The following is a 26,084-nucleotide window of genomic DNA, read 5'->3' on the forward strand; positions in this document are numbered from 1 at the left end:
ATGACCACACAGGAAATACGTTATGAGATCATGAAATGCCTGGGGAGCATGTGGACAGACAAAATGTTTCTCGACTTTACAATCAAGATACAAGATAACACGGTCGCATGTCATAAGCTCGTTCTTGCGGCCTGCTCTGGATTTTTCCAAGCGTTGTTTCGTTCAGGAATGAGGGAGGTCACAGAGAACTGCGTTGAGTTAAAAGATGTTTCCTATGAAATATTTCAGTTGATTCTGAAAACACTTTACACAGGTGTCATTGTTTTAACGTTGGATAATTTCATTCACGTTTGGAGGGCTGTGCACATGTTGCAGATAAACTTTATGATAAAAATGTGTGAAAGATTTGCAGCTTATTCTATTACAATGGAAAACTGGGAAAACATTTATGAAACAGCTAAACTTTTTGGCTCAACTATTGTTCTAGATAAGTTTTATAGGTTCATGTTAAGTAACTTTGATCAAATAAGTCTTTCATCGACATATCTACAACTGACTTCTAATGAAGTTCGTGAATTGATAAAAAGCCAGGATCTTTGTGTCAGTAGTGAAGATATTGTCTTAGAATCAGTTATAAGATGGGTCGACTGCTATGCTCCAAATAAAGCTAACACAGATATTAAAAACACAAACATAATAGTCGACATAGAAACAGATGAAAGTGAATTAGAAAAAATACCTTCAGATAACTCGCTTAATGTTGTATTAACCGAGCATCTATCTAGAAAAGATGAGTTGGCAGATTTAATGCGTCTGGTAAGGACATATCTAGTTAGTCCAGAGGTGTTAACTCGAGTTTATCATCTTAAAATGTGTACTGAAAACAAAGACTCTAGAGATATAATCGTCAGCGCTTTAGCGTACCAAGCCCAACCTTCAAGAGACGGCCAGTGGCCATCAGCGGCTTTGCATAGATCGTGTAGTAGCTTTACACACGTTGGGGTTTATGCAAGAACAGATGGACAGTTTAGAGCAATACGTGCTAGTGATAAGTTTTGGTTCGCTTTGCCAACTTGTGATGGTTTAAAAAAAAATATTCAGCTTGTGACGTTTGATACAGACTTGTACGCAATAGGTAAACCTCTTAACATGCCAAACACGCAGCAATATAAATTATTTGTCCTCTCTGGGAACGACTGGAAAGAAATTTTTAATCTGCCCTGTAACAATGTGTTACTTGTTTCTCATGGGCAGTTTATTTACGTCTTAGACAAAAGTGACAATGTAATTTATCATATCAATCCAAGAAGTTTGGAGTTTAAAAAATTCACAAAAATTCCAACGCAAATAGATGTAAAGCACGCAACTGTCTTTGAAAACTCAATTCTAATTTTCTCCACTAAAACTCAAAACAACATTGAGAATACAGTTGTTTACAATTACGAGTTTCCGTCAGCCGTTTGTACCAAACTAACCGATTTGGATGGACCAGCAGACCAGCTGACCACTTTCAAGAACGACAAACACAGCTACATATTACAGACAAATGGCTCTCTGTGGGTTATTTTGAATGCATCGCCATTAAAAAGAATTGAGATAAAATTTGTTTCTAAACTATGGGATTGCCAAAGAAAACAATACGGTGCTTTAACCTACAATGAGAAGTTGATTATTTTCGGAAATACCACTGAGAGAGATCCGCCAGATGCAAATAGAAAAGATACTGTTCCAGGACATCTTAAATTTATTTCATACTGGGGACATGATAATGCAATGTCAAATTTCGTTCCAGCTACACTTCCAAAGACATCTTTACTTAGGTAACTGTAAAGCTGTGTACATCGAATAGGATAGATATTTGGTTGACTTTATTTAACCATAAAAATACAGTTCTAAACCTTATAAACGGAGAACACTTATTTGTTTCTTTTTATAGCATTTATTTTGTGATGTTTTAAAATACTTTTTAAGCAAATATACTTTCTTTAAAAAAAGAAAAGAACGTTGCTAATGTTGTAGAGTTTCCCACTCATTTAATGACTTTAAAGTCAATAGTTTTACCAGAAACGAATAAAGAGTTATATGACCAGTTATAGCTATTTTGATGAACCAGCACAATAGCTTTTTCTATTAGGAACAACGAAGATTTCTATCTTTAAAGACCAACGAGAAACGGTAACTTATTGATAGTCACATCTTGTGCATTGTAGTTGTATTTTAAAATGTGATAACTCAAAATAGTATTATGTTTCGCATTGTGTTTTAACAAATTTAATATTTTGTAAAAACTCCAAATAAAGATCTATTAAAGACAAAATTCATTCAAACATTTCCTGACTATTTTTAACCAAATAAAAATTTTGAGGCTTAAGAATTAAAGTTTTTCAGCTGTATGTTAATGACCGTTACGAGGGTTAAGTTTAGAGTTACGACAACCATACAATACTTGTGTTATTGCGTCAGATTTGGAGCAGCCTCGTATCTTCCGTTATTTTAATCCATTATAAACATATAATTTACATCTACTTGTTCTGTGTAGTGAACGAGGGAAGGGGGAGGAATGCTGGTGAATGTTGTTTGTACTTTGTACCCTCTACCGTTCGTCCCTGTTCAATCCTCGTGCTCTGAGTTGTGACAACCGTGTTGGACCTGTTTTATGTAAGGGTATATATAAGGTGTGTTAGAACATGTGTGATTGCCTCAGTTTCGTTTAGATCTAATCCAGAATCAGTGTAGACTTGTTTCGTAATTTTAGCAACTGTTTCTTAGTTTTCGTATTATCATTTGCATTTAGTGTTTGAATAGACTGTGTTAGCGAGGATGCGGACCGCACCGTGTGATACCATTTAGGGGAGTTCCACCAGGGCAAAAACAGCTAATTATATATAGAACAACGATCATTCCAGTTAAAAAGATGATTAATTAGAGTTAAAAAGTCTTTTTTAAGAGCACAATTGACAAATCCCGTTAAAAGTGTGTGTGGGTGGGGGGGGGGGGGGGGGGCACACCATGATGCAAACCTGCAAACGATATAGAAAGCAATACTCCATCAAGCTGTATATATAACCGACTATATATGAAGATCGTTAGTATTATCTGGGAACAGTTTAAAGCTGTCATCGGTGGAGGGGGGGGGTGACACCAACTAAAATATTCCTGAGGGAAAAAAAGTTTCTTGAGAATTTTAACAATTGACACGTCAATCTACGTCTGGGGCGAGGGTGGGGAGGGGTGACACCGTAAAGTGCCGCACCGGGTGACACCCGACCTAGCAACGCCACTGAGTGTATCTGGTATTAAATAAATTAAGTTTAAAGAGCCTTTATTTCCTTCTGTCTTGTTTTGAAACCCGTTAGTGGTTGTTTAGTATCAGAGGCGTATCCAGGTTTTCAGTGTAGGGGGAGCGAAAATAGCAAAAAAAGGCGCCGAATTTGTAATATCTTCTCTATTCGTATATATATATATATCTATATATTTTACATCATAGCGAAGCAACAACATACAGCTAATATATATATATATATATATATATATATATATATATATATATATATATATATATATATATATATATATATATATATATATAAGCTGTATGTTATATATATATATATATATATATATATATATTAGCTGTATGTTGTTGCTTCGCTATGATGTAAAATAAATTGAAAGTAGCACTCTGAAGAAATAAAAAAACATACACATTGTAGGCCGAGAAAACAAAAAATGTAGGCTGACAAAAAAAAATGTATCACTCTAAATAAAACAAAAATATACACACACTACAACCAAAAACAATGAACGCAACATAATCTGTTTTGTAATCCTTGTAAAAAAAATTACATAATAATTTCTGCGACATTTATTAACCCGAGCGAAAAGGGGAAATAATCACTATTTTAATATAAATATGTATATGTCTACACATTTAATTATAAATATCAAAACAACTCAATAATTACTTAATAATCTAATAAAGTAGCTTAACGCTATTCGGTTTTACAAAAATGTTTTGTCTACAATCAGAATTACATATAATCTATATATATAAAGCAAAGTGGTCGGGTGCCCGATAGGGCACTTCCCGGCGCCGCAGGCGCGTCAAATTTGGCACGAAGGTGCCTTATGGCGATAAAACACGAGGGCCGGTGACGGTTCGGCAAAAAGTCTACGGAGAGGGGGTCAAAACTGACCTCGACTGACCGGCGCCTTATATGGGCTATATTACGAAAAAAAAATTCCTCCGACGACCCCCCTTGAAATTTTGTGAGGTGGTAGGAGAACACCTAGGGGTGTCACAAAAAACTCGGCATATCTGGGAAAACTTCGTAAAGGGGTCAAAACTGACCAGTCGTATTTCCCTATATAATCTTTGTATTTTATGGGAAAAACAGAGGGTCATTTCAAAACGGATTTTAGGGCACTTACCCTCTTTACATCTCGCTAATTTTCAGCATGTTTATAGGTAAATGGCTTGGCCGTACGGCTGACCTGTCAGTTTCACTCAAAGCCTTCGACGAGGGCTAAAAAGTGACCGCGAGTGAAATTCTCTTTATATGAGCTCTATTACGAAAAAAAATTTCCTCCGACGACCCCCCTTGATATTTTGTGAGGTGGTAGAAGAACACCTAGGGGTGTCACAAAAAACTCGGCATATCTGGGAAAACTTCGTAAAGCGGTCAAAACTGACCAGTTGTATTTCCCTATATAATCTTTGTATTTTATGGGAAAAACAGAGGGTCATTTCAACGAAGACTTTAGGGTACTTAAGCTAAGTATATCTGGCTAATTTTTTGCATGCTCCTAGATCAATGGTTTGACCTTTAGGGAAAACTGTCGGTTACACTCAAAGCCCTCGACGAGGGCTAAAAAGTGACCGCGAGTGAAATTCTCTTTATATGAGCTCTTTTACGAGAAATTTTTTCCTCCGACGACCCCCCTTGAAATTTTGTGAGGTGGTAGGAGAACGCCTAGGGGTGTCACAAAAAACTCGGCATATCTCGGAAAAATCGGGAAGTGGGTCAAAACTGACCAGTCGTATTTCCCTATATAATCTTTGTATTTTATGGGAAAAACAGAGGGTCATTTCAAAACGGATTTTAGGGATTTTACCCTCTTTATATCTCGCTAATTTTCGGCAAGTTTATAGGTAAATGGCTTGGCCGTACGGCTGACCTGTCAGTTTCACTCAAAGCCCTCGACGAGGGCTAAAAAGTGACCGCGAGTGAAATTCTCTTTATATGAGCTCTATTACGGAAAAAAAATTCCTCCGACGACCCCCCTTGAAATTTTGTGAGGTGGTAGGAGAACGCCTAGGGGTGTCACAAAAAACTCGGCATATCTCGGAAAAATCGGGAAGTGGGTCAAAACTGACCAGTCGTATTTCCCTATATAATCTTTGTATTTTATGGGAAAAACAGAGGGTCATTTCAAAACGGATTTTAGGGCACTTACCCTCTTTACATCTCCCTAATTTTCAGCATGTTTATAGGTAAATGGCTTGGCCGTACGGCTGACCTGTCAGTTTCACTCAAAGCCCTCGACGAGGGCTAAAAAGTGACCGCGAGTGAAATTCTCTTTATATGAGCTCTATTACGAAAAAAAATTTCCTCCCACGACCCCCCCTTGATATTTTGTGAGGTGGTAGAAGAACACCTAGGGGTGTCACAAAAAACTCGGCATATCTGGGAAAACTTCGTAAAGCGGTCAAAACTGACCAGTTGTATTTCCCTATATAATCTTTGTATTTTATGGGAAAAACAGAGGGTCATTTCAACGCAGACTTTAGGGTACTTAAGCTAAGTATATCTGGCTAATTTTTTGCATGCTCCTAGATCAATGGCTTGACCTTTAGGGAAAACTGTCGGTTACACTCAAAGCCCTCGACGAGGGCTAAAACGTGACCGCGAGTGAAATTCTCTTTATATGAGCTCTATTACGAAAATTTTTTTCCTCCGACGACCCCCCTTGATATTTTGTGAGGTGGTAGAAGAACACCTAGGGGTGTCACAAAAAACTCGGCATATCTGGGAAAACTTCGTAAAGCGGTCAAAACTGACCAGTTGTATTTCCCTATATAATTTTTGTATTTTATGGGGAAAACAGAGGGTCATTTCAACGCAGACTTTAGGGTACTTAAGCTAAGTATATCTGGCTAATTTTTTGCATGCTCCTAGATTAATGGCTTGACCTTTAGGGAAAACTGTCGGTTACACTCAAAGCCCTCGACGAGGGCTAAAAAGTGACCGCGAGTGAAATTCTCTTTATATGAGCTCTATTACGAAAATTTTTTTCCTCCAACGACCCCCCTTGATATTTTGTGAGGTGGTAGGAGAACACCTAGGGGTGTCACAAAAAACTCGGCATATCTCGGAAAAATCGGGAAGTGGGTCAAAACTGACCAGTCGTATTTCCCTATATAATCTTTGTATTTTATGGGAAAAACAGAGGGTCATTTCAAAACGGATTTTAGGGCACTTACCCTCTTTACATCTCGCTAATTTTCAGCATGTTTATAGGTAAATGGCTTGGCCGTACGGCTGACCTGTCAGTTTCACTCAAAGCCCTCGACGAGGGCTAAAAAGTGACCGCGAGTGAAATTCTCTTTATATGAGCTCTATTACGAAAAAAAATTTCCTCCGACGACCCCCCTTGATATTTTGTGAGGTGGTAGAAGAACACCTAGGGGTGTCACAAAAAACTCGGCATATCTGGGAAAACTTCGTAAAGCGGTCAAAACTGACCAGTTGTATTTCCCTATATAATTTTTGTATTTTATGGGGAAAACAGAGGGTCATTTCAACGCAGACTTTAGGGTACTTATGCTAAGTATATCTGGCTAATTTTTTGCATGCTCCTAGATTAATGGCTTGACCTTTAGGGGAAACTGTCGGTTACACTCAAAGCCCTCGACGAGGGCTAAAAAGTGACCGCGAGTGAAATTCTCTTTATATGAGCTCTATTACGAAAAATTTTTTCCTCCGACGACCCCCCTTGATATTTTGTGAGGTGGTAGAAGAACACCTAGGGGTGTCACAAAAAACTCGGCATATCTGGGAAAACTTCGTAAAGCGGTCAAAACTGACCAGTTGTATTTCCCTATATAATCTTTGTATTTTATGGGGAAAACAGAGGGTCATTTCAATGCGGATTTTAGGTTACTTAAGGTCTGTACATCATGCTAAGTTTTTGCATACACTACTTTAGATGACTAGGCCGTATGTAAAAACTGTTGGTCAGACTCAAAGCCCTCGACGAGGGCTAAAAGATGATCTTGAGTGAAATTCTCCTTATATGAGATATATAGATAAATAAATTGACGAACGATCCCCTTAATATTATGTGACATCGTAGACCGACCCTGGAGGGTAACAAAAAAACCTTATTTCCGTCGGAAACAGCCATTATAGTCGTTAAATTTGTTCATATAACGTAATTTCTTATATAAGTAAACAATATAAGTAAACAATGACAATCGTCATACGTTTAGTTTTCAAGGGAGGTAACGTTTTTAAAATTATTAGTTTTTCAAATAATTGTATACTATTTTAAACAGAAACAGAAAATGACGAAGTATAGCATTTGTTTTAGTACAAAATTAAGTTGTTAATTCAGTTACGTATCGTAATTAAATAAATTAATTAATTTCAAAAGGCAATGCAATATAAATTATGAGATATACTGTTTATGGAACCAGTGTAGTTCTAATTCCATTTTAGTTATACCTTGCGTACTTTCCACATAATTTGCTCTGAGAACGGAATTTAAACAACAAACAACCACATTTTTCTAAAGTTAGCATTACTGTTTAAATTTAATTAAGCACTTCACACCTAATCAATCGCTAAATAATTAAGTATTCAAATTCTCAAATGTTTTCAAGAACCTAAGCGAAGCTAGGCAGTATGCCTAGTGTCATTATAAATGCTAAAGTATTACAGCATAATGAAAGTTTTTTAAATCAGAGTTGGTATAAAACCCAGTTTTTCAGTTTATATGTATAAGATTCGGATAAAAAGTCTACAGATAACCAATATATAGGTCTTGCATTTCAGATCATACATGGTAAAGTTAGCTACCGACTTTATGTGTTCTTTGAAGATCATTTTTTTTAAACATAATGATAAGGTATGGGTTAGATCACTGTATTGCTCACACACCGTTTTACTTGTAATTGCAAAAACAATATTCACAGAGATTTACGCTTCAAAAGCTATGATTCTGGCGGCATGGTACTTTGGTACATCATTACGCGTTTTCCCAAATATACTTAAAAGATCAGTTCGGGGAGGGTTGGGGGTGGGTGGGGGGGGGGGGGGGGTTCAACTACATTCACCGCTGTCCGGTCACTTTAGGTCAATCATCCAACCCAGCGTATACCTAGGTGTGACATTAATGTCACTCTACACAATTGTGGTGGTGAGGTGTGGGGGGGGGGATAACTTAGCGTCATTTTTTAGACGACTGTTCTAAACATACATATTCAATTACACGTGTATACTGATTCAAAAATAGATTTAAATAAGTAGCAGTGGTATTATAAAAAAAAATATTTTACAGAGGGGTTCATGGGGGGGGGGATTATAACCACCCTAACACCCCCCCCCCCCCGCCTGCGCTACTGAGCTGAGCGGATAATTAACTGTGCGATCAGTGTTAGTTTAAATTTAGTTGTTTTTTAAAATACAAAATATAGCATTATTTACATTTAATATAGATCTAGATATAGTAAACTAAAATTATAATTAATATAAAGTTGATGTTGTTTCATATAAATTTGTAATCGTAATCACTATCGCCCAAACTGTCATAATACTACTACTTCATCGTGATGACGTTGTTGACCTTGTCAAAATTTACCCACCGCTATGCATTTCGCACATAAGTAAATTTAAATAGAGGTGCCACATCAGTTGTATTTATGTCTGTATTGTAATTTCAAAAAATTAATTACACGATTTAAACTGTATATATAAAGTAATTATGTGTGAAGTTTTATGTGTAACATTTTCTAATTCAATTATTCTAAACAAATACATTATACAGGTGCCTTAAACTTAACACTAATCTTGCCAAGTGCTACTACCCTTAGAGGTTTTTTAAACAGTGCAATGCATCGTAATGGTTATTTTTAGATTGAGAAACTGATGCAGCTGCTAATACGTGTTGTGAACGTCGACTCTATAGTCTATTACTACTATGCTTAATTGCTGCATGAAAATTAATCTTGTGATTTACAGAGAAGTGCCGACTAAAAATAATTTTTAACAAATATTAATGTTTAAAACTTTGAGTTTAAAAAGTTTCCAAAAAGGCGCCACTTTGCTGAAAATGGCCCGAGGGGGAGCGGCCGCTCCCCCTGCTCCACCCCTGCGTACGCTACTGTTTAGTATTATAAGTTGCGTGACTATAATTGTTTGACAATCCCTCGTATGCGAAATGTTTTCCATAAGAATCTTTACCATCTCAATACTCTGTATAAGAGAAAGGAGAAAACTATACTGTCGCATAGTGTATTGTCTATGTTGGGGAATAGGAAAATTTCATTTTTTAGTGGGTGTGGGATAGGGGAGGAGATTTATAATGTAAGTTAGATAATACATGCATGTGATTATGTTTTCCGGCGTACATTATTTAATAGATCACTGATCAATTAGAATGCACACCATCTTTTGCGCACTAAAAATGTTAACAAATAAAACCTATTTTCTCGCACTAATGAGATGCGACTATTCAAAGTCAACATTGTTTACTAACTTTTGCTTTCGACCGTGCATGTTTTGAATCTACGGCATTAGAAATCTTTTATAGATCTAAATATTAGAGAAGGTAGATCTGTGTAAAATCTATTACACGCAAAAACATTATCAGTGTACGGATAAAAAAAGTATAATGTGTTTCAAATAATAGATCTAGATCTAATTGGTGTATAGATTCTAAATATTGTTAAGCGCTTATCGCATAAAAGCACATCTATAAAGATCAAATAACTAATGTTTAAAATGTAGCCTTCTCTTTACTATATTTTGATTAAAGCTAAATATTTAATTTAGTTTTAGGTGTTCGGTAATTATTGTAATTTAATTATTTTATCCTTGATACATTGTGATAGTTCGATTGTTTAAAAGGCGAAAAAAAATATTCTTTTATATGAACATAAGACTTTGCAGTTTGTTGTCTTGAATATAAGGCAAGAAAATTCTACTAAATTGATTCCAATAATGAATTTTAAAATATATCTGGTGGGGTGGTAGCGATATGTCTAGAGAGGGAGGGGAGGCTATGCTCGCTTACGTGGTGGTGGTGGTGTCCCGCAAGGTCCCCAAGTAGATAATTATATATACATATATATATATATATATATATATATATATATATATATATATATATATATATATATATATGTCGTGACAGGACAAATGATCTCAGGACAAAGATCTCAAGGACAAATTATCTCACGGACAAAAGATACCTCGACAAAATATATAAGGACAAATGATATCATGGACAAATGATCTCAGACAAAATATCTCACAGGACAATTTTGATAGTGTATTGGATGATTTTAGTTGATCTGAACATTTTTGTATTGAGTGTCATATGATTTTATTTACTATTTTTAATATTGTTTATAGGACTATATAATAATTGTGAGAAATTTTTGTCGTATGTATTTGTCATATTGCACTAAACATTTTAAAATTAACATTTCTAATATAGTATGCAAAGATTAAAGAAATATTTCAATGGACAGTGTAGGTGGGCTTGACAAACATGAGACAATCCTGTCATGTCAGGTGGACAAAACTAGATGAAAGGGAATAAATAACAATATATATATATATAGATAGATGCCTGCCTGTCTTTGAAAACAACACTATGTGTGTATGTGTTCGTGTGCGTGTGTGTTTATAAAAAACTTATTGTCTTGTTTTTTAATCTACTTCACAGATCTCCTACAATATGAACTCATCAGAAATCTGCACAGAGATCGTGAAATGTCTCGGGATTGTGTGGACAGACAAAATGTTTCTCGACTTTACAATCAAGATACACGATGACACAATCACGTGCCATAAGCTTGTTCTTGCGGCCTGCTCTGAATTTTTCCAAGCGTTGTTTCGATCAGGAATGAGGGAGGTCACAGAAAACTGCGTTGAGTTAAAAGATGTTTCCTATGAAATATTTCAGTTGATTCTGAAAACACTTTACACAGGTGTCAATGTTCTAACGTTGGATAATTTCATTCACGTTTGGAGGGCTGTGCACATGTTGCAGATCAACTTTATGATAAAAATGTGTGAAAGATTTGCAAATAACTCTATTACAATTAACAACTGGGAAAACATTTATGTAACAGCTAAACTTCTAGGCTCAACTTTTGTTCTAGATAAGCTTCAAAGCTTCATGTTGGGGAACTTTGAAAAAATTAGTATATCAGCAACATATCTACAACTGCCTTTCAACGAAGTTCGGGATTTGATAAAAAGCCAGGATCTTTGTGTCAGTAGTGAAGATTTGGTGTTAGAATCAGTGATACGATGGGTCGACTGTTATGCTCCAAATAACGTTAACAAAGATAATACAAAGACAAACAAAATAGTCGACATAGACGAAAATGGAAGTGAACTTGAAAATGTATCAGCTGATAACTCGCTTAATGTTGCATTAATCGAGCATTTATCTAGAAAAGATAAGCTGACAGATTTAGTGAGTCTGGTTCGGACATATCTTGTTACTCCTGCGTTTTTATCACGAGTTTATCATCTTAAAATGTTTTCTGAAAATAAAGACTTCAGAGATATAATTGTCAGCGCTTTAACGTACCAAGCCCAACCTTCAAGAGACGGCCAGTGGCCATCAGCGGCTGTGCACAGATCATGTAGTAGCTTTACACACGTTGGGGTTTATGCAAGAACAGATGGACAGTTTAGAGCAATACGTGCTAGCGATGAGACTTGGTTCGCTTTGCCAACTTGTGATGGTTTAAAAGAAAGTATTCAGCTAGTCACGTTTGACTCAGACTTGTACGCAATAGGTAAACCTCTTAACATGCCAAACACGCAGCAATATAAATTATTTGTCCTCTCTGGGAACGCCTGGAAAGAAATTTTGAATCTGCCCTGTAACAATGTGTTACTTGTTTCTCATGGGAAGTTGATTTACATCTTAGACAAAAGTGATAATGTAATTTATCATATCAATCCAAGAAGTTTGGATTTTAAAAAATTCACAAATTTTCCAACTCAATTAAATGTAAAGAATGCAACTATCTTTGAAAACTCTCTTCTAATTTTCTCCTCTGAAACCCAAAACAACATTGAGAATACAGTTGTTCACAATTACGACTTACCTTGTGACGTTTGTACCAAGCTAACCGATTTGGATGGACCAGCAGACCAGCTGAATACTTTCAAGAACGACAAACACAGCTACATCTTACAGACAAATGGCTCTTTGTGGGTTATTTTGAATGCATCGCCATTAAAAAGAATTGAGATAAAATTTGTTTCTAAACTATGGGATTGCCAAAGAAAACAATACGGTGCTTTAACCTACAACGAGAAGTTGATTATTTTCGGAAATCTCCCAGATAGAAATCCGCCAGATGCAAATAGAAAAAATACTGTTCCAGGACATCTTAAAGTTATTTCATACTGGGGACATGATAATGCTTTGTCGAATTTCGTTCCAGCTACACTTCCAAAGACATCTTTATTAATATAACTATAAAGCTGTGTCCATTAAATAAGATAGATATTTGGTTGATTTTATTTAACCATAAAAATTACAGTTCCAAATTTTACAAATGGAGAACACATATTTTATTTGTGCTCTTTTTTAGCATTTATTTTATTTCTTTTTTATACTTTTTAATTACATACATTTTCTTTAAAATAAGAAACGAACTTGGCTATTGTTATAGAGTTTCCAACACATTCAATGATTTTAAAGTCAATTGTTTATTATTTTACCAGAAACGCACAAGGATTTATAAAAAATAAAACTTTGTCAGTTCTAACCATTTAGATGAACCAGCACATTAGCCTTTTGTTTTAAAAATAACGGATATGTTTATCTTTAAAAACCATTGACAAACGGCAAAGTATTGATAGTCACATCTTGTGCATTGTAGTTGTATTTTAAAATGTGCTAACTCAAAATAGTTTTATATTTCGCTTTGTGTTTTAACAAATTTATTATTTTATAAAAAACTCCCAATAAAGATCTATTAAAGACAAAATTCATTAAAACATTTTATGACTATTTTTAACCAAATATAAAATTTTGAGGCTTAAGATTTAAAGTTTTGCAACTGTATGTTAAACACCGTTACGAGGGTTATGGTTAGAGTTACGTCAACCATACAATACCTGTGTTTCTGCGTCAGATCTGGAGCAGCCTTTTATCTTCCACTATTTCAATCCATTTCCGAACAATGTGTAGCGTTTACAGGATATATTAATTTGGGGATTTCATTTTTTCATACAATTTATTTGCATATACTAATTAAGATATTTCATAATTTATACTATTTATTTGCATATACACAAGTACGAATTTAATGTATAAATGGTATGATGTCTTTTAAAATACTATTCTTCCTTTTTTATTAACATTACAAAATTGACAAGTTTTCAGATTATGACAGCACACAAACAAGATACTTATTGATTAAAAACTAGCTTGATTTATAAGGGAGTGAATGGGAGGTGTGAAAATGCTAATGTAGTCAAATATTGTCAAATGTTTACTTGAAATTACCCTTTGTATATGCTTGTTTACACGATAATAAAATACCAATTGATTGTTTTGAGCATCTAGTTTTTCTTTTAAAATTGTATACTTTTAATTTAAAATCCCAATTTAGATGGAATAGTTTGAAACTTGGTCAGCACAAGTTGTATCATCAAATACAGCAGCCCAAGTTATCAATACTTAGACTATATGTTCTTCCAATGCTATGAACACATTTGTAAGAAAACAATGGGTGTTAAGCTTTGATAATCATGACAAAATAAGTAGCGGAGTTTCAAAATCGCTGTAAATCTACATTTGAAAATAAAAAAATACAAACACGTTTATATAGCAAACTTTTTTATATGCGCACATAGAAGATATTTTATTTCTTATAATATAAAAATATACAACTGTTAGGAATGTATATTAGATCTATTCAAGTATTGTTATCTCCAAGCTATCGTTCTGCTATAGCTATTGCAGGCATCCTTTCATAGTCAACTGTGGTAGATACAAACTGTTTGCAAAAATCACTTAAGAATCAAGACTAATCGAAAGATTTTGTGTTTCAAGTGAAACTACTTTATCTTGTGTCGTTGGCCCTGTACCAGCATCTCACATCGCAACAACCACTAGCATCAAAAAAATATCATTAAGGAGAAGATACTAACAATGTATTTCGTACATTCCCCGGCCAATGCACGCAATGGCCATTAACCCCTGGCCATTGTCCGAAGAATTTAAACTTATCAGCGGCTTTAGTACATTGGCTGGTCAATGCGAGCATTGGTCGTTATACCCTGGTCATTGTCCATCGAAGACTACAGTGTGAATGAGTGTTAATAAATCTGGCATGTTTTTCATTGTGAGAACTGTATTGCTTTACGCGTGTTTGTGAAGCATTCTTTATGCAAATAAGACATGGATCAAACGGGCCTTAAAACAAAGAGGCAGACTGCCAAAGAAAAAATATCTACATTTGTTTTGTTTTTTAAACAATAGCAAAGTATGAATTACTCATGCATGTGATAGTCTCCGTGTGATAGATTCCTTCCAACACAATTAAGTAGGCCTATACATAAATATATATGTATATATATATATATATATATATATATATATATATATATATATATATATATATATATATATATATATATATATATATATATATATATGAATTGTGGTGAATGTTGTTTGTACTTTGTACCCTCTCCCGTTCGTCCATGTTCAATCCTCGTGCTCTGAGTTCTGACAACCATTTTGTTCGTGTTTTCTGTAAGGGTATAAATAAGGTGTGTTAGAACGTGTGTGATTGCCTCAGTTTTGTTTAGATCTCATCCAGAATCAGGGTAGGTTTGTTTCGTAATTTTAGCAACTGTTTCTTAGTTTTCGTACTAGCATTTGCATTTAGTGTTTGAATAGACTGTGTTAGTGAGGATGCGGACCGCACCGTGTGATACCATTTAGGGGAGTGACACAAGGGAAAAAACAGCTAAATATATATAGAACAACGATAATTATAGTTAAAAGGTCTTTTTTAAAGTGCAAAATTGATAAATCCCGTTAAAAGTATGTATGTGTTTGTGGGGGGGGGGGGGGGGGGGGGGGGTGACACCATGATGCAAACCTGCAAGCGATATACAAAACAATACTCCATCGAGCTGTATATATAACCGACTATATATCAAGATCGTTAGTATTATCTGGACACAGTTTATAGCTGTCATCGGTGAAGGCGGGGGTGACACCAACTAAAATATGCCTGAGGAAAAAAAAGTTTCTTGAGAAATGTAATAACTGACAAGTCAATCTACGTCTGGGGCGAAGGTGGGGAGGGGTGACACCGTTAGTTGCCACACTGGGTGACACCGGACCTAGCGACGCCACCGAGTGTATCTAGTATTAAATAAATTAAGTTTTGGTGAGCCTTTGTTTCCTTCTGTCTTGTTTTGAAACCCGTTAGTGGGTGTTAAGTATTATAAGTTGCGTGACTATAATTGTTGATAATCCCTCGTATGCGAAATGTTTTTCATAAGAATCTTTACCATCTTAATACTCTGTATACGAGAGAGGAAAAGCTATACCGACACATAGTGTATTGTCCGCGTTGGGGAATGGGAAAATTTCGTTTGCAGTGGGTGTGGGATGGGGGAGGAGAGTTATAATGTAAGTGAGGTAATATATGCATGTGTATACGTTTGCCGGCGTATCATTATTTAATAGAACACTTAAAAATTTGACTGCACACCATCTTTAGCGCAATAAAAATGTTTAGAAATAAAACCTATTTTCTCGCACCAATAAACATTGTTTACTAACTTTTGCTTTCGACCTTGCATGTTTTGAATCTAAGACATTAGAAATCGTTTATAGATCTAAATATTATAGAACGTATGTAAAATCTATTACACACAAAAACATTATCAGTGCAAGGATTAAATAAGTATAATGTGTTTCATTTAGAATATAATAATTAGTGTATAAATATTGTTAAGTGCTTATTGCAAAAAAGCACATCTATAAAGATCAAATAACTAATGTTTAAACTTTAGACTTCTCTTAACTATAATTTGAGTAAAGCTTAATATTTAATTCAGATCTAGTATTAGGTGGTCGGTAACTACTGTAATTATAATTATTTTATCCTTGATACATTCTGATAGTTCGATTGTTTCGAAGCATGAGATAATGCCACGGAGAAAAAAATATTCTTTTATATGAACATAAGGCTTTGCAATTTGTTGTCTTGAATATAAGGCAAGAAAATTCTACTAAATTGATTCCAATAATGAATTTTAAAATATATCTGGGTAGCTTCAAGTTTTGTCGTTGAAGGAGCAGGGATGTGGGTGTAGTTTCCTGGATATATAAATAACAATAACATGATAGTGAAGGGACGGAGTGGCCTAGCGGTAGAGAGCTGGACTGCTAACCAGCAAGCTCTGATGGGAACCTAACTCACGTTAGGGAATGTAAGTGCGACTAGGCATAGTACTGACCATATTATCTCTTCGTATGCCAAGGTCACATAAAAAAGTGCACTCTACTTCTATTGCCCCATGTTTTGGAAGGAGAACTTTACTTTTTTTAACAACATAGTAGGGTATACGGGAACCGTTAAGTTGCTTTATATCGGGTCAAATAGTGATTAACACACTACGTACCGATGCATAGAGTATTATGAAATGATTGTACAAATTCTAAATGTGTGTAATGTCCGAACTCGAGACTTTTGCGTGAGCAACTGGAAGCTCTTGAACTTGTCTACATTGTGTACGCTCATGGTCTTTTATGCTAGAAATGCATAATTAAACGAGCCAACTCCCGGCGTACTATACGTCGCAATAACTCCCAACCTCACTTCCCCCACCCCTACACCACCCACCCCCGTTAAAACAGCCTCCTCTAAATTACCTTCTCTAAGTTGCAAATCGTTTAAAAATAAATAATCTGCCTCTAATACACGTCACTAATTCGACCGGGCTCTACGATTGTAAACATTTGGTGTGAACCAGACTTCACCAGGCTGGTGGTGGTGGTAGCGTTCCGCCTGGAGAGGGAAGGAAGGCTATGCTCGCTTACGTGGTGGTGGTTCCCGCAAGGTCCCCACGTAGATAATTATATATATATATATATATATATATATATATATATATATGTATATATATATATATATATATATATATATATATATATATATATATATATAATATATATATATATATATATATATATATATATATATATATATATATATATATATATATATATATATATATATATATATATATATATGTATATGTGTGCCTGTCTTTGAAAACATAACATTGTGTTGTATATATACATATCAATATATATATATATATATATATATATATATATATATATATATATATATATATATATATATATATATATATATATATATATATATGTAAATATATATACATATATATGTGTGTGTATGTATTCGTGTGCGTGTATTTGTATAAAGCTTATTGTTTTTTTTATCTACATTACAGATCTTCCTACAACATGAACTCACCTGAAATCTGCACAGAGATCGTGAAATGTCTCGGGATTATGTGGACAGACAAAAAGTTTCTAGACTTTACAATCAAGATAAAAGATGACACAATCACTTGTCATAAGCTCGTTCTTGCGGCCTGCTCTGAATTTTTCCAAGCGTTGTTTCGATCAGGAATGAGGGAGATCACAGAAAACTGGATTGAGTTAAAAGATGTTTCCTATGAAATATTTCAGCTGATTCTAAAAACACTTTACACAGGTGTCAATGTTTTAACGTTGGATAATTTAATTCACCTCTGGAGGGCTGTGCACATGTTGCAGATTAATTTTATGGTAAAAATATGTGAAATATTTGCAGCTGAGTCTATTACGATGGAGAACTGGGAAAACATTTACGTAACAGCTAAACTTGTTGGCTCAACTATTGTTCTAGATGAGTTACATTGCTTCATGTTAAGAAACTTTGATCAAATAAGTCTTTCATCAACATATCTACAACTGTCTTCCAATGAAGTTCGTAATTTGATAAAAAGCCAGAATCTTTGTGTCAGTAGTGAAGATATTGTGTTGGAATCAGTGATACGATGGGTCGATTGCTATGCTCCATATAATACTAACACAGATATTCAAAACACAAACAAAATAGTCAACACAGAAAAAGATGGCAATGAATTGGAAAAAGTACCTTCTGATAACTCGCTTAATGTTGCATTAACCGAGCGTTTATCTAGAAAAGATAAAATGACAGAATTACTCAGTCTGGTGAGGACATATCTAGTTAGTCCAGAGGTGTTAACACAAGTTTATTATCTTAAAATGTGTTCTGAAAACAAAAACTTTAGAGATATAATCGTCAGCGCTTTGTCGTACCAAGCCCAACCTTCAAGAGACGGCCAGTGGCCATCAGCGGCTGTGCATAGATCGTGTAGTAGCTTTACACACGTTGGGGTTTATGCAAGAAGAGATGGACAGTTTAGAGCAATACATGCTAGTGATGAGACTTGGTTCGATTTGCCAACTTGTGATGGTTTAAAAAAAAAATTCAGCTTGTGACGTTTGATACAGACTTGTACGCAATAGGAAAACCTCTTAACATGCCAAACACGCAGCAATATAAATTATTTGTCCTCTCTGAGAACGGCTGGAAAAAAGTTTTGAATCTGCCCTGTAACAATGTGTTACTTGTTTCTCATGGGCAGTTTATTTACATCTTAGACAAAAGTGATAATGTAATTTATCTTATAAACCCAAGGAGTTTGGATTTTAAAAAATTCAGAGAAATTCCAACGCAATTAGATATAAAATACGCAACTGTCTTTGAAAACTCCATTCTTATTTTCTCATCTGAAACTCATAACAACATTGAGAATACAGTTGTTCACAATTACGAGTTTCCTTGTGACGTTTGTACCAAGCTAACCGATTTGGATGGACCAGCAGACCAGCTGACCACTTTCAAGAACGACAAACACAGCTACATCTTACAGACAAATGGCTCTTTGTGGGTTATTTTGAAAGCATCGTCAATAAAAAGAATTGAAGTAAAATTTGTTTTTAAGCTATGGAATTGCCAAAGAAAACAATATGGTGCTTTATCATACAACGAGAAGTTGATTATTTTCGGAAATAATCCTGATAGAGATCCGCCAGATGCAAATAGGAAAAATACTGTTCCAGGACATCTTAAAGTTATTTCATACTGGGGAAATGATGATGCAATGTCAAATTTCGTTCCAGCTACACTTCCAAAGACATTTTTACTTAGGTAACTGTAAAGCTGTGTACATCGAATAGGATAGATATTTGGTTGACTTTATTTAACCATAAAAATACAGTTCTAAACCTTATAAACGGAGAACACTTATTTGTTTCTTTTTTATAGCATTTATTTTGTGATGTTTCAAAATACTTTTTAAGCAAATATACTTTCTTTAAAAAAAGAAAAGAACGTTGCTAATGTTGTAGAGTTTCCCACTATTTTAATGACTTTAAAGTCAATAGTTTTACCAGAAACGAATAAAGAGTTATATGACCAGTTATAGCTATTTTGATGAACCAGCACAATAGCTTTTTCTATTAGGAACAACGAAGATTTCTATCTTTAAAGACCAACGAGAAACGGTAACTTATTGATAGTCACATCTTGTGCATTGTAGTTGTATTTTAAAATGTGCTAACTCAAAATAGTATTATATTTCGCTTTGTGTTTTAACAAATTTAATATTTTGTAAAAACTCCAAATAAAGATCTATTAAAGACAAAATTCATTCAAACATTTCCTGACTATTTTTAACCAAATAAAAATTTTGAGGCTTAAGATTTAAAGTTTTTCAGCTGTATGTTAATGACCGTTACGAGGGTTAAGGTTAGAGTTACGACAACCATACAATACTTGTGTTATTGCGTCAGATTTGGAGGAGCCTCGTATCTTCCGTTATTTTAATCCATTATATACATATAATTTACACCTACTTGTGCTGTGTAGTAAACGAGTGAAGGGGGAGGAATGCTGGTGAATGTTGTTTGTACTTTGTACCCTCTACCGTTCGTCCCTGTTCAATCCTCGTGCTCTGAGTTGTGACAACCGTGTTGGACCTGTTTTATGTAAGGGTATATATAAGGTGTGTTAGAACATGTGTGATTGCCTCAGTTTCGTTTAGATCTAATCCAGAATCAGTGTAGACTTGTTTCGTAATTTCTTAGTTTTCGTATTATCATTTGCATTTAGTGTTTGAATAGACTGTGTTAGCGAGGATGCGGACCGCACCGTGTGATACCATTTAGGGGAGTGACACAAGGGAAAAAATAGCTAAATATATATAGAACAACGATCATTCCAGTTAAAAAGATGATTAATTAGAGTTAAAAAGTCTTTTTTAAAAGCACAATTGACAAATCCCGTTAAAAGTGTGTGTGGGTGGGGGGGGGGGGCACACCATGATGCAAACCTGCAAACGATATAGAAAACAATACTCCATCAAGCTGTATATATAACCGACTATATATGAAGATCGTTAGTATTATCTGGGAACAGTTTAAAGCTGTCATCGGTGGAGGGGGGGTGACACCAACTAAAATATTCCTGAGGGAAAAAAAGTTTCTTAAGAATTTTAACAATTGACACGTCAATCTACGTCTGGGGCGAGGTTGGGGAGGGGTGACACCGTAAAGTGCCGCACCGGGTGACACCCGACCTAGCAACGCCACTGAGTGCATCTGGTATTAAATAAATTAAGTTTAAAGAGCCTTAATTTCCTTCTGTCTTGTTTTGAAACCCGTTAGTGGTTGTTTAGTATTATAAGTTGCGTGACTATAATTGTTTGATAATCCCTCGTATGCGAAACGTTTTCCATAAGAATCTTTACCATCTCAATACTCTGTATACGAGAAAGGAGAAAACTATACTGTCGCATAGAGTATTGTCCGTGTTGGGGAATAGGAAAATTTCATTTTTTAGTGGGCGTGTGATGGGGAGGAGAGTTATAATGTAAGTTAGATAATATATGCATGTGTATATGTTTTCCGGCGTATCATTATTTAATAGATCTCTGATAAATTTGACTGCACACCATCTTTTGCGCACTAAAAATTTTAACAAATTAAAGCTATTTTCTCGCACCAATCAGATGCGACTATTCAATGTCAACATTGTTTACTAACTTTTCCTTTCGACCGTGCATGTTTTGAATCTACGGCATTAGAAATCTTTTATAGTTCTAAATATTAAATAAGGTAGATCTGTGTAAAATCTATTACACGCAAAATCATTATCAGTGTACGGATAAAATAAGTATAATGTGTTTCAAATAATAGATCTAGATCTAATGGAGACAAGCGAGTTGACAAGATTCCTTCCAATCCATAGTGTTGTTGACATGGAATGAAAACGTGCTTTTTAGATTTAGACCGTAAAAAAAAAAAAAAAAAAAAAAAAAAACAACTTAAGCCTAAAATTAATTTAGAAATTTTATATTTTTAGAATAAATGCTATAAAAGTTGTAAATCCAGAGAACTTGAAAATAATTTGTTGAGTTTAAGGCTACATTTCTATTTATTTTCATCAAGCCTGAGTTATAACTGGATGTTTCACTTTCGTAAGACAAATATTGATTGGCTGTACAGTAACTTAGTGATCGATAACTATTTGTTTACAAAACTTTGCAGATCAAATTTTTAAATAACAATGCAAATTTAAAACCCCATGACCTAGTTTTCTATTTTTAGCTTACAATGTGTACAATAAAATTAATGTCGGCCTATCCAATAGCAGGATGCCATTGTTTATGTCGCCATTACACGTGAAAACCAAATTGTTTTTGCTTTTTTTTTTAATTTTTATTTACTTACCGAAAATATTAAAAACATCAAATACGTCCAATGTATAGTAAAGTCCGAAAAAAATCAGACAGACAGGATTTTATAACCATATTAATTGTAACTACGCCGTGCAAGATTTTTAAATTAATTTATGCACCTCTCAAATACCTTTGAGACTTTTCTCGCTTGTGTCCATTGGTGTATAAATATTGTTAAGCGCTTATCGCATAGAAGCACATCTATAAAGATCAAAATAACTAATGTTTAAAATGTAGCCTTCTCTTTACTATAATTTGATTAAAGTGTAACACATATGGTTACCAGCCAAGGGGGATAAAAATATGAAGTTTTAAATCATTGAGTTGCCGCCCCTGTGGGGCTGTGGCTCTGTGGACGTAGTTGTTTTTTTTCATGCTTTTTTGAGCGATGTTACCTGTGTCCCATATCATGTGACATGGTGTAGTTTCCTGGATATATAAATAACAGTAATATGATAGTGAAGGGACGTAGTGGCCTAGCGGTTGAGAACTGGACTGCTAACCAGCAAGCTCTGATGGGAACCTAACTCACGTTAGGGAAAGTAAAGGCGACTTGGCATAGTACTGACCATAATATCTCTTCGTATGCCAAGGGCACATAAAAAAGTGCACTCTACTTCCATTGCCCCACGTTTTGGAAGGGGAACTTTACTTTTTTAACATCATAGTAGGGTATACGGAAACCTTTAATTTGCTTTTTATAGGGTCAAATAGTGACTAACACACTACGTACCAATGCATAGAGTATTATGAAATGATTGTACAAATTCTAAATGTGTGTAATGTCCGAACTCGAGACTTTTGGGTGAGCAACTGGAAGCTCTTGAACGTGTCTACATTATTTATGCTCATGGTCTATAATGCTAGGAATGTATAATCAAACGAGCCAACCCCCGGCGTACCATACGTCCCTATTTAGTTGTTTTATTTTCAACTTTTCAGTAATTAATAATTTGTAAATTCGACACTACCTATGCTGCAATTGAAAATATTTGCTTTAAAACAATATCAGTAGCTCGTGAAGGACGATAACTCCCAACCTCACTTCCCCCACACCTACACCCGTTAAAACAGCCTCCTCTTAGTTACTTCCCCTAAGTTTGTTTCAAATCGTTTAAAAACTAAATTAGCTGCCTAAATTCGACCGGGCTCTACGATTATAAACATTTGGTGTGAACCAGACTGGGGGGGGGGGGGGGTTGGGGGTGGTAGCGTTATGCCTAGAGAGGGAGTGAAGGCTATGCTTGCTTACGTGGTGGTGGTTCCCGCAAGGACCCCACTTAGATAATTATATATATATATATATATATATATATATATATATATATATATATATATATATATATATGTATATGTATATATATATATATATATATATATATATAATTTTATATATCTATTTATATGTATATATATAGTTGTGTGCATGTCTTTGAAAACTTAACACTGTGTTGTATATATATATATATATATATATATATATATATATATATATATATATATATATATATATATATATATATATATATATATATATATATATATATATATATATGGTTCCATGACAAATGATCTCAGGACAAATGATCTCAGACAAAATATCTCAGACAAAATATCTCAGACAAAATATCTCACGGACAAATGATCTCAGGTCAAATGATCTCAGGACAAATGTTCTGAAGGACAAATGATCTCACGGACAAAAGATACCAGGACAAAATATATCAGGACAAATGATACCATGGACAATTGATCTCAAACAAAATATCTCAGACAAAATATCTCACAGCAAAATTTTAATAGTGTATTGGATGTTTTTAGTTGACCTGAATATATATATATATATATATATATATATATATATATATATATATATATATATATATATATATATATGTATATATATATATATATATATATATATATATATATATATATATATATATATATGTCAATATATATACATATATATGTGTGTGTATGTATTCGTGTGCGTGTGTGTTTGTATAAAGCTTATTGGTTATTTTTATCTACATTACAGATCTTCCTACAACATGACCTCACCTGAAACCTGCACCGAGATCGTGAAATGTCTCGGGATTGTGTGGACAGACAAAATGTTTCTCGACTTTACAATCAAGATACAAGATGACACAATCACATGTCATAAGCTCGTTCTTGCTGCCTGCTCTGAATTTTTCCAAGCGTTGTTTCGATCAGGAATGAGGGAGGTTACAGAAAACTGCGTTGTGTTAAAAGATGTTTCCTATGAAATATTTCAGTTGATTCTGAAAACACTTTACACAGGTGTCAATGTTTTAACGTTGGATAATTTCATCCACGTTTGGAGGGCTGTGCACATGTTGCAGATTAATTTTATGGTAAAAATGTGTGAAAGATTTGCAGCTAAGTCTATTACAATAGACAACTGGGAAAACATTTATGTAATAGCTAAACTTTTAGCCTCGACGTTTGTTCTAGATAAACTTCATAGCTTCATGTTACAAAACTTTGATCAAATAAGTCTTTCATCAACATATCTACAACTGACTCCCAATGAAGTTCGTGATTTGATAAAAAGCCAGGATCTTTGTGTCAGTAGTGAAGATATTGTGTTAGAATCAGTGATACGATGGGTCGACTGCTATGCTCCAAATAATGCTAACACAGATATTAAAATTACAAACGTAATAGAAAAAGATGGCATTGCATTGGAAAAAGTACTTTCAGAAAACTTGCTTAATGTTGCAGTAACCGATCATTTATCTAGAAAAAATGAGCTGGTAGATTTAGTGAGTCTAGTAAGGACATATTTAGTTAGTCCAGAGGTGTTGACGCGAGTTTATCATCTTAAACGTTGTACTGAAAACAAAGACTTTAGAGATATAATTGTCAGCGCTTTATCGTACCAAGCCCAACCTTCAAGAGACGGCCAATGGCCATCAGCGGCTATGCACAGATCTTGTAGTAGCTTTACACACGTTGGGGTTTATGCAAAAAGGGATGGACAGTTTAGAGCAATACTTGCTAGTGATGAGACTTGGTTCGACTTGCCAACTTGTGATGGTTTAAAAGAAAGTATTCAGCTTGTCACGTTTGACTCAGACTTATACGCAATAGGAAAACCTCTTAACATGCCAAACACGCAGCAGTATAAATTGTTTGTCCTCTCTGGGAACGGCTGGAAAGAAGTTTTGAATCTGCCCGGTAACAATTTTTTGTTACTTGTTTCTCATAGACAGTTTATTTACATCTTAGACAAAAGTGATAATGTAATTTATCTTATAAACCCAAGGAATTTGGATTTTAAAAAATTCAGAGAAATTCCAACGCAATTAGATATAAAATACGCAACTATCTTTGAAAACTCCATTCTTATTTTCTCATCTGAAACTCATAACAACATTGAGAATACAGTTGTTCACAATTACGAGTTTTCGTCAGCCGTTTGTACCAAGCTAACCGATTTGGATGGACCAGCAGACCAGCTTACCACTTTCAAGAACGACAAACACAGCTACATATTACAGACAAATGGCTCTTTGTGGGTTATTTTGAATGCATCGTCATTAAAAAGAATTGAGATAAAATGTGTTTCTAAGCTATGGAATGGCCAAAGAAAACAATATGGTGCTTTAACCTACAACGAGAAGTTGATTATTTTCGGAAATAGTCTTAAAAGCGACCCGCCAGATGCAAATAGGAAAAATACTGTTCCAGGACATCTTAAAGATATTTCATACTGGGGAAATGATGATGCAATGTCAAATTTCGTTCCAGCTACACTTCCAAAGACATTTTTACTTAGGTAACTGTAAAGCTGTGTACATAAATAAGAAATATAGTTGGTTGACTTTATTTAACCATAAAAATACTTACTAACGGAGAACACATTTTTTTTATAGCATTTATTTTGTTATTTTAAAAAAAAACCTTTTTAAGCAAATATACTTTCTTTAAAACAAGAAACGAACTTTCCTAATGTTATAGAGTTTCCCACACATTTATCGACTT

General features: G+C 34.5%; 2 protein-coding genes across 2 annotated transcripts; both read left to right on the forward strand.

The window, feature by feature from the left end:
- Positions 1-2,146, forward strand: LOC131942777 (kelch-like protein 8). Its single transcript, XM_059302704.1, has one exon. The coding sequence runs from the start codon at positions 1-3 to the stop codon at positions 1,762-1,764; it is 1,764 nt and encodes a 587-aa protein (XP_059158687.1). The 3' UTR covers positions 1,765-2,146.
- A 19,219-nt stretch (positions 2,147-21,365) lies between these two features.
- Positions 21,366-25,882, forward strand: LOC131942778 (kelch-like protein 8). The gene is made up of 2 exons (XM_059302705.1): positions 21,366-21,447; positions 24,112-25,882. Exon 2 carries the CDS (start codon positions 24,125-24,127, stop codon positions 25,880-25,882), a length of 1,758 nt encoding a protein of 585 aa, XP_059158688.1. The 5' UTR covers positions 21,366-21,447; positions 24,112-24,124.
- Positions 25,883-26,084: the final 202 nt, after the last annotated feature.

This window comes from Physella acuta, unplaced genomic scaffold, assembly GCF_028476545.2.
Source record: "Physella acuta isolate Inbredline_101_S28 unplaced genomic scaffold, ASM2847654v3 ptg000426l, whole genome shotgun sequence".
Lineage (NCBI taxonomy): Eukaryota > Metazoa > Mollusca > Gastropoda > Physidae > Physella > Physella acuta.